The 10,141-nt window shown below is 42.5% G+C and overlaps 1 protein-coding gene across 3 annotated transcripts in view; it reads right to left on the minus strand.

Annotated features, from left to right (window-relative positions):
• The window catches only part of Smg6 (SMG6 nonsense mediated mRNA decay factor), a 251,623-nt gene that overhangs the window by 240,797 nt on the left and 685 nt on the right, over positions 1–10,141 (minus strand). For 2 of the 3 annotated variants that reach the window (XM_041663953.1, XM_041663955.1), the window contains exons 2-4: positions 6,096–7,851; positions 4,223–4,415; positions 3,445–3,555 (exon numbers count right to left, since the gene is read on the minus strand). In XM_041663953.1, the coding sequence (XP_041519887.1) occupies positions 3,445–3,555; positions 4,223–4,415; positions 6,096–7,851 (2,060 nt within the window). Of the gene's footprint in view, positions 1–3,444; positions 3,556–4,222; positions 4,416–6,095; positions 7,852–8,861; positions 8,936–10,141 lie in introns of those variants that run through there. The other variant, XM_041663954.1, reaches the window with a different exon arrangement.

Consider the following 10,141-nt stretch of genomic DNA (forward strand, 5'->3'; position numbering starts at 1 on the left):
ACAAGGTATGGAAACACACCTATAATCCTCACTCTGGAAGCCACGACTACACTGTAAATTCCAGGGTATCAGGGTATATGGCCTATGCAGGAGATTCTGTCTCCAAAAAAAAAAACAAAAACCAAAAATGTTGGAACCGGGCACATGTCTTTGTTTGCAGCCCTGGCTGTCCTGGAACTCAAGAGATCCACCTGCCTCAGTCACCCAGGTGCTGGGACCACCCCCTCAACCACCAACCAGCAAGGGCACACCCCTTTAATCCTAGCACTTGGAAGGCAGAGGGCACATACAATGAGTTCTATAAGTTCTAAGCTAGCTGGGGTTATTTAACCAAACTGTTTCAGTAAAACCAAAAGTAAAGTCTAAATCAAAGCTTCTCTTGACCTTCAATTTCTAGCTACCCTCTCTCCAGTTCCCAGACATAATTCTCATAAGCATGATCTACATTATGCCTCATCCCTCAATATGATCTAGCTTCTATCCTCTCGACAAAAATAACTCGTAGCTACAGGCAGTACTTTAGCTACTGCCCAGCCTGTTGCTCTTTTACACTCCACTCATAATTAACTTTTCCTATTATGATTACAAAACAAAACTCTTGGGGCTGGAGAGATGGCTCAGCAGTTAAGAGCTCGGACTGCTCGTCCAGAGGACCTAGGTTCAATTCCCAGCACCTACCTGGCAGCTCACAATTGTAACTCCAGTTCTAGGGGATCTGACACGCTCACACAGATACATACAGACAAAACACCAGTCTGCATTTAATAAATAAATAAATATTTTAAAAACAAACAAACACTTTTGATAAGGTCATTCAATCCAATAAACATTTTCAAATTCTGTGTGTGTGTGTGTGAAATCCTAAACCACATTTTTCCTTTATGATCTTTCCTCTTAGGCCATAAACTGGGAAATAACCTAGATTTCTCATACCTTAAATTATAACCTTCACACCACAAGGGCTAGCAATTATTCCTATTTCCTTTTTTGTTTGTTTGTTTTGTTTTCTGGTTTTAGAGATAGGGTCTCATATAACCCAGTCAGGCCTCAAACTTGTTACATAGCTAAGGATAACATTGAACTTCTAAAGACCCACCCTTGCTCCCCCTGTCCCAGGTGCTGGGATTATAGGTGAGCACACGGGTTTATGTGGTGCTGGAGCTAGAACCCAGGACTTCATGCATGCTAGGCAGGCAATCTGCCAAATGAGCTACATCCCCAGCTTTTTTTGTTTTGAGACAGGGTCTGACTGTGTATCACTGACTGGCTTTGAAGCTGATGTAATATTGCTGCCTCAGTCTCCCAAGTACTGGGATTCTAAGTACAAACCAGCATGTCTAGGCTTCCTAACCTATCTTTTCATTTCCACCTCCACTACATCTCTCTCTATCTTAGTCCATGCCTCTAACCTCACTTCCCTACATACACCCTTGCTTAACACCTACCAAAGACAAAAATTTGTAAAAAATAATTGATTTTTAACTACAAATCTATTACTCATTTGCTGAAAAGCAATCAATGGTTCCTATGATTAAAGTTCAAATCTTCAGTATGGCATCTAAGGGTTTATGATATATCATTTCCCACTTCCCTTAACTTTCTCCACTGAAATAACCCTAACCCCATATTACCAATATTGGGAACTTCTCAGTTTCCCAATACCTGGTTCTTACTCACTGTGCCCTGCATCTAACTACTCCTCCCACTCTTTAAACTCCTACTTATGTTTCAAGACACAGCTTGGCTAGTAATATACCTTTGCGGTATAGTTCTTGCCTAGTAATTCATTAGGCCAATTCTGATCTTCAGAATCATTGTTAAACACCTCTGAAAAGCCTTCCTGGAGTCCACTAAGCCTAAGTTCAATTATGTCCCTCTGTGTCCCTTTACTATTTCGTACTCTTATTCTTATGGTCCTTTCCTTTTTGTGCTTTGTTTTCCATTTTGTTCTGTGTGATGTGTACATTTTAGATGTGTGTGTGTGTGTGTGTGTGTGTGCGTGTGTGTGCATGTAGAAACCTAAGGTTGATGTTATGAATTATCCAATTGCTTTTTATTTTTTACCTTTTAAAAATTTGGGGCTGGAGAGATGGCTCAGAGATTAAGAGCACTGGCCAATCTTCCAGAGGACCTGAGTTCAGTTCCCAGCAACGACATGGTGGCTCACAACCATTTATAATGATTTGGTGCCCTCTTCTGACCTGTACGCATACATGTCAACAGCACATTGTATGCATAATAAATAAATAAATCTAAAAAAAATTGCCTCAGTGTTTTGTCTGCATATATTTATGTGCATCACTTGCAAGCCTGGTACTTGCAGAAGTCTAAAGAAGGCATTGGAGCCCCTGGAACGGAAGTTATGGATGGTTGTGAGCAGTCATGTGGATATTAGGAACCAAACCCAGGTCTTCTGCAAAAGTAACAAATGCTCTTAAAAAAAGAGTCATCTCTCCAGGATCCTTGTTTTGAGAGATGATCTCACTCTGTAGTTCAGATTGTCCTAGAACTTACTATGTAATCCAGACTTCCCTCAAACTCATGAAAATCCTCCTGGCTTCATTTTCCCAGGTGTTAGGATTACAAGTGTGAAATTCATCATAGTGTTTATGACATTACAATTTGTCTGTTTTTTGTATTTGAAACAATTTGATATAGCTCAGACTTCCTTAGAACTCAATATGTGGCAAAGCTAGCCTTGAATTCCTGATTCTGGATTACTGGCATATGCCACAATCCCTCACTTATGATAGTGATGGGGGAGAGTCTTTTGGCTTGTGTTAATTTCATTGGTTAAGTAATAAAGAAACTGTTTGGCCTCTGATAGGACAAAAAATTAGGTAGGTGGAGTAAACAGAACAGAATGTTGGGAGAAAGAAGCTGAGTGAAGGAGTCGCCATGGTTCTCCCACTCCAGACAGACGCAGGTTATGATCTTTCCTGGTAAGCCAGCTCGTGGGCTACACAGATTATTAGAAATGGGTTAGATCAATATGTAAGAGCTAGCCAATAAGAGGCTAGAGCTCATGGGCCAAGCAGTGTTTAAATGAATACAGTTTCTGTGTAATTATTTTGAGTAAAGCTAGCAGTGCGGGCGGCCAGGTGCCTGGGATGCAAGCCCGCCGCTCCTATTACTACATGATAGTTTCATTTGTTTCCTTACTATACTGTATCTTTCACCATGATATACTCAAAACCCAGCACACTGCCTAGGCCTTAACCAGTACTAGATAAATGTTTACTAAATTGATGAATAAATTTTTGTTTGTTTGTTTGAGAAGGGTCTCTCTACATAGTCCTGGATGGCCTGGAACTCACTATGTAGACCAGACTATCCTTAAAATCAGAGAACTGGCTCTGCCTCCTCACTAATGGGATTAAAGGTGTACACCACTGCACGAGGCCTAGATGAACAAATTTAAACTAGAGAAAGAAACTGACTTACTGTCTTTCGTAAAGGCTTGCTTCGAATGGCAAGCCCGTCCATGTAGTCCTCCAGTTTGAACTTGTAAGTAACCTGTAGTTTCTGAAGCAAACTATCAAAGAAGTCACTACCCTATAAAGAAAAAAAAGAAAGAACTATCTGAATCAGTTTTTTTTTTTTTTTTTTTGCAATCTATTTACCAGATCCTGGGGCAAAAGACCCAAAGTTCTGTCAAAGTCCAGTTCTATAGAAGAGGAGTTATATAAAATAAGCAATTAGAGGCCATAAGTAAGCACACCAGTTTATAGTATAAGCCTCCCATAAGACATGATCCATATGTCAGGCGGTGGTGGCACATGTCTTTAATCCCAGCACTTGGGAGGCAGAGGCAGGCGGATCTCTGTGAGTTCGAGACCAGCCTGGTCTACAGAGCTAGTTCCAGGACAGGCTCCAAAAACCACAGAGAAACCCTCCTTTCATTTCTTAGTTTCCCCCCTTCTCCCTTTCTCATTCAGAAAGCCTTAAGCTCAAAAGTAACTCCAGGACTGGAGATATAGCTCAGTAGTAAAACTCTTGCCTAACATTCATGAGGTCCTGGGTTCAATCCCCAGCACTGGGCAAAAAAGTAATAAAGGTAGACTAGGTCTAAATGCAAGAAAAAGATATGAGTTCTCGCAATATTTTGCTCTAAAACATCTCAGGTAGAAAAAACAAACAAACTAAAAGATGCTGCAGACTTTATCCTGTGGATCAAAATAATAATAGTAGTAATAGTAATAATAATAATAATAAAGTTTACCTCATCCAAGAGCTCCAAGAGTCTGTTCCGAATCTGGTCTGGGTTCTCAATATTTGGATCCTTGAGAAGCTGCCTGAATTTCTCAATCACCTGATAGAAAGCATTCTTCCACAGGATCTGATCTACATTCTGATTGTCAGAGAATTCAATATCTAATAGAATACAGCGCTCATACAGCTGCAGAAGTTCAGTTCTGGAATAAAATACATGTAATGTCTAGCTCCAATATATCACAAGAAAGGCTAGACCTAAGATATGAACTTCCTGCAAACCAGCCAACGCCCTCCTGACAAGAAATGTGAAATGTGAGCAGGTATCCTGCACAATAAGGTCATTCCACAGACAGTCACACCTAGGGAAATGTGAGTAGGTATCCTGCACAATAAGGTCATTCCACAGACAGTCACACCTAGGGAAATGTGAGCAGGTATCCTGCACAATAGAAGGTCATTCCACACACAGTCACACCTAGGGAAATGTGAGCAGGTATCCTGCACAATAGAAGGTCATTCCACACACAGTCACACCTAGGGAAATGTGAGCAGGTATCCTGCACAATAAAAGGTCATTCCACAGACAGTCACACCTAGGGAAATGTGAGAGAGCAGGTATCCTGCACAATAGAAAGTCATTCCACAGACAGTCACACCTAAGGAAATGTGAGCAGGTATCCTGCACAATAGAAGGTCATTCCACAGACAGTCACACCTAGGGAAATGTGAGCAGGTATCCTGCACAATAGAAGGTCATTCCACACACAGTCACACCTAGGGAAATGTGAGCAGGTATCCTGCACAATAGAAGGTCATTCCACAGACAGTCACACCTAGGGAAATGTGAGCAGGTATCCTGCACAATAGAAGGTCATTCCACACACAGTCACACCTAGGGAAATGTGAGCAGGTACCCTGCACAATAGAAGGTCATTCCACACACAGTCACACCTAGGGAAATGTGAGCAGGTATCCTGCACAATAGAAGGTCATTCCACACACAGTCACACCTAGGGAAATGTGAGCAGGTACCCTGCACAATAGAAGGTCATTCCACAGACAGTCACACCTAGGGAAATGTGAGCAGGTACCCTGCACAATAGAAGGTCATTCCACACACAGTCACACCTAGGGAAATGTGAGCAGGTACCCTGCACAATAGAAGGTCATTCCACACACAGTCACACCTAGGGAAATGTGAGCAGGTATCCTGCACAATAGAAGGTCATTCCACACACAGTCACACCTAGGGAAATGTGAGCAGGTACCCTGCACAATAGAAGGTCATTCCACAGACAGTCACACCTAGGGAAATGTGAGCAGGTACCCTGCACAATAGAAGGTCATTCCACACACAGTCACACCTAGGGAAATGTGAGCAGGTACCCTGCACAATAGAAGGTCATTCCACACACAGTCACACCTAGGGAAATGTGAGCAGGTACCCTGCACAATAGAAGGTCATTCCACACACAGTCACACCTAGGGAAATGACATGTCCCCACATGTGAACACCTACATTGAAGAGATGAATAAACGACTTGGGTGCACACTGGAGATGGGCATTCTGGAAATCCTACGTTCCCTTAAAGACATGTTTTCCCTCTTAAAATCAAAAGTATATTTCTAAGACTAGAATTAAAACTTATTTTTCCAACTGCCTATTCCTTATTTAAAAAAAAATCAATGTAAAAGGGCTTCAAGTGTGGTTCAGTATTAACACAGTTATCCAAAATGCACAAGGCTCAGGGCCTAATGTCCATGCCCAAGTGAAAGGGAGGTAGCACTCAGTGGCTTACCTACGAAGTCTCTACCTTCCTCAGCCACAGGAGCCTTACAGCTGTCTACCCCCCTCTAAACAAGGTAATTACACACAATACCTGAGCTGAGCCATCTTCTCCATGCCCTCAGTACTGATGCGGTCCCTGGAGAGCAAGTTGCTAAGCTGCAATTCCTGGTTGTCAGCCACTCGGAGAAGCCTATGTAGCTCCTGTTGCTGCATGTTCCGCACGTGTTGCTCTATCTCCTCAGGACTCATGGTGCTGGCAGGGAGAGGACTACATACATACTGCCCTGAGGGGGCAGGATAGCCTGGGTAGTAAGGCCCTGGATACATACCATTTGCAGGGCCCACTGGGTACTGTAGAGGGCTATAGCCTGTATAGGGATACTGAGAGGTAGGGCCCGGTGTCCGAGGGTAGTAATAGGGGTTGTCAGAGTTTTGAAATTTATAGTAAGAAGCTTGGGCTTGACGTGAATCACCCCAAGATGTAGGGCTGATTTCATCATCAGTGTCCAAGAAATGTAGCTGAGGTGTCTGGCTTTTCAGAGCAGGCTTCTGATCAGGATTGTTTGGGTCCCATAGTCGGCGGGTAGTGCCTCCGCGACCCCAACTACGAGATCCTTTACTACCAGATCCAAATAAAAGCCGTGGTCCCAAAGGTGTAGACTCTGGAGAACCCGCTGAACTGACAGATAGGGCAGTATGAGCGGGCAGAATCAGAATGCCTCTACCACGACCTCGAAGTTCTTGTTTCGGGTTTTTGAACTCCTGCTTCTCAGAGCCCTTGCCCCCACTGCTCAGGCCTTTGTCAGACTGTATTCTTTCCACATTCTCCCTGGCTAACCTCACCATGGGGAAATCTTTATTCATGGTTTCTGCATCAAAAGTGACTCGAAGGGTGCCTCGGTTTTCTTTGCCATTGCTTTTCTGTTCACCCTCGCCTCGGCCAGACCAATTTCTTTCTAAATGCCTCTTCCTTTCTGAGTTCCTCCTGGGCCCTAATCCATCGGGCTCATCAGTTCTATCCTCATCTAATGAATCAGTTGAGGACATAGACACCTGCTTCTTCAGTCGTGGCCTCTCCTTGGTCCGATCCAAGCGCCGCCGGCGACATCCATTATCAGTCAGGCCAGCTCCCTCAGCACTGTTGTTGCTACCAGCTGAGCTGGTACTGCAAGTGCGGTAGCGATTCCTTCGTTTGTCTGAGCGGGAATACCGCTTTACAGAACCTGGTTTCCCTTGAGCAGAGTCATCATCATTCACCTTCTTTGTCCCCTCCCCCTTTTCAATCTTTTTTCCTTTTTCCCCCTTGGTAGTTCTTACTCGGTCATTAGCTTGGTTCTTTTCTGTCTCAGTTTTGTCTGGTTTATTCTCAACTTCTGCTTTTGCAACTTTTCCCTTACACTCATCCTCCTCAATCCTCAATTTTTCCACTTGGTTAAGGATTTCTTCCTCATCTGCCCTGTTAGCTGACTCTTTGGTTACAGCCTGCAAACGCCTTCCAGGCTGATAGATCTGAAGGTCAGGTTTTTTTATTCTCTTGATGATTCTTAGATTCCGGTCCTCTAGTCCACCAGTCTTTGAGAAAGTCTCCTGTGCCTGACGATTTTCTGAATCTGTAGGACCATTTTGCTGTTGGCTGTCCAATTCCTTGCAAACTTTAATAAGCTGTGTATCATTCCCAACAGAGGAATCTCCGTCATTCACAATCTCATCCTTAAATTCCTCACTCCCAGAAGCCTCCTTAGTTTTAGGTCTGTTCCTTAGTCGAGAAAGTCCAGGTTTATAGATTTCCAAATCTGGGCGCCTATTATCTTTGCGTTGCCTGGGTTCCTTTAATTCCTTCATGTTTTCTAATATGTTGATAGCAGGAAACAACACAGAAGAAAAGAAAATGGAGAAGAGAGGGAGGAAAAGTTGTCATTCTACTTACATAAAAACAACAACAAAAAAGAGCCGGACAGTAGTGGCGCATGCTTTTAGTCCCAGCAATCGGAAGGCAGAGGCAGATGGATCTTTGTGAATTTGAGGCCAGCCTATTCCACAGAGTGAGTTCCAGACCAGCCAGGGCTACACAGTGAAACCCTGTCTTGAAAAACCAAAGGAAAAAAAAAAAAAGACTAACAATTACAAATGCAAATACAAAATACTGGGCAGGGAAGAATGATTCTACGGCCGAAAATTCGAGTTATGTGCTCGTTAACCAGTGAGACTAAGAATTTAACTAAGAGTTGACTTATAGGATATATAGACAGGATAGTTTAATGGCTGAACATGCTAGAGATATTTGATTCTGATTTAATTAAGTAGTTTGGAGTCTTTGAGATCTGAATATGAGTATGGCTTGGGTAAGTGAAGAGAATATTAATATGTTATAAGTCAACTCTTTCTTTCTTTCTTTTTTCTTTCTTTTTTTTTTTTTTTGGTCAGGGTCTCACTTCATAGCCCAGAAAGGTATCAAACTCACAATCCTCCTGCCTCAATCATTCAACTTCTGGGATTGCAGGAGTGTATAATCAATCACACCTGGTTTCGTCTTTCCTCCATGTTCCTAGAGTGGCTAAATTTTTTTACCATATTAGGAGAGGGAAGGGAATATAGCTCAGTGGTACAGCATTTGCCTAGGAGGCCAGTAGGAACCCCTAGCATTGCATAAATATATTAACTGGTATATATTATATCACATATTTACTTACTACATTACATATGTAACAAATATTTACACATACGTACACATATTCAAAGGGGTATGCATAACAACCCACAGTTCTAGGTATCTCTGGGAAAGAATCTACAACTCGAGTGCGTGAACTTGATCAGGGCAAATCTACAACTTTAGGATACCAATATCCCAACCACATACCTCCTACTGAAGCAAACAGGAAGCAAGTCCTTTTACAATCTTCATCTCCACTCATTCTCACCAATTCTTTAACAACAACCAGCAGAATCATTTCAAGAAAATACTGCCTAGAATACTGAGACTAACTGCTACTATGATGATGGAATATAAGGAGGAAAAAGTTCCATTAGAGGAAGGATTGTGACATGCTCTCAAAGCACCAAAAAGGACTAAGGGACTCAAAAATACTAGAGCCCAGCCAAATTCATGCCTACAAATCCTAACACTTGAGAAGTGAGAGCAAGATCAGGAGTTCAAGGTCATCCTTAGCCACAAAGAGTTTGGTAACTACTTGGGCTACATGAGAGATCCTGACTCAAAAAACAAAGGAAAAAGAAAAGAACAATAGTAGAGGAGTTTTATAAACCACTCTCCAAGCTCCACGAACTTACTGAATGGTAAACAAGTTTCTGGGTTTGTTGTTTTTTTTAAAGTATCTGTTGCTTGGAGTGGAGAGAGTACTATAAATAATTACTAAACGTTTAATAAGAAAATGACAAGAAATGGTGAGATTATCCAGTGCTCAAGTTAAATCCTAGAACCTAACTATAATATAAACACAAACTAGCTGACAGCAGGTATTTATGCTCCAGCATCTACACCCACTTTTGTTAGTAGGGGAAGAGAGAGGAGAGAAAGAAAAATGACGGGAAACTGAAATTTTAGTGACTACTTTGAAAGTTAGGTGTGGTAGTCACGCCTGTAATTCCAGCACTCAGGAGGCTGAATCAGGAGCATTCCAAACCCAAGTCCAGACTGGGTTACTCGGTAAGTTGAAGGCTTGGTCTCAAAAGAAAAACAACAAAGAACGAAACTACTGCTTTGGCAAAAAGTTTAGCCCCTCCACCAAATAACGAACCAAGAAAAAGCCGTTTAACTTCAGCACCCACGGTAAACTTTAAAACTCAGTTTGGGGGCGGAGCCAGGGGAGGAGGTGACTGCTATTTTCCAGAGCCGTGAGAGAAAACAACCAGGTTCAATCCAATTCAGTTGGCCAAAGAAAACTAACCTCACAGATTCTAGCCACAACCCTAGAGAAGGCATCCACTGTTAGCAGCCATCCTAAACAACACTGACTAATGAAGGGAAGTGAGACACTAACAAATTTCTCGCACTTTTCTGATGCGTATGGAGATTGGCAAATGAAGCATTCTTTCTGACCAGAACGGCCCCCATACACGCCAAGCCCGAAACAAAACAGAGTCAGCTCCTTGAGGTCCTGGATCCCTTCAGTGGCGTAC

Source organism: Microtus oregoni, unplaced genomic scaffold (assembly GCF_018167655.1).
Source record: "Microtus oregoni isolate MIOR12 unplaced genomic scaffold, Mior012 000015F_ref0000493, whole genome shotgun sequence".
In the NCBI taxonomy this organism is placed as follows: domain Eukaryota; kingdom Metazoa; phylum Chordata; class Mammalia; order Rodentia; family Cricetidae; genus Microtus; species Microtus oregoni.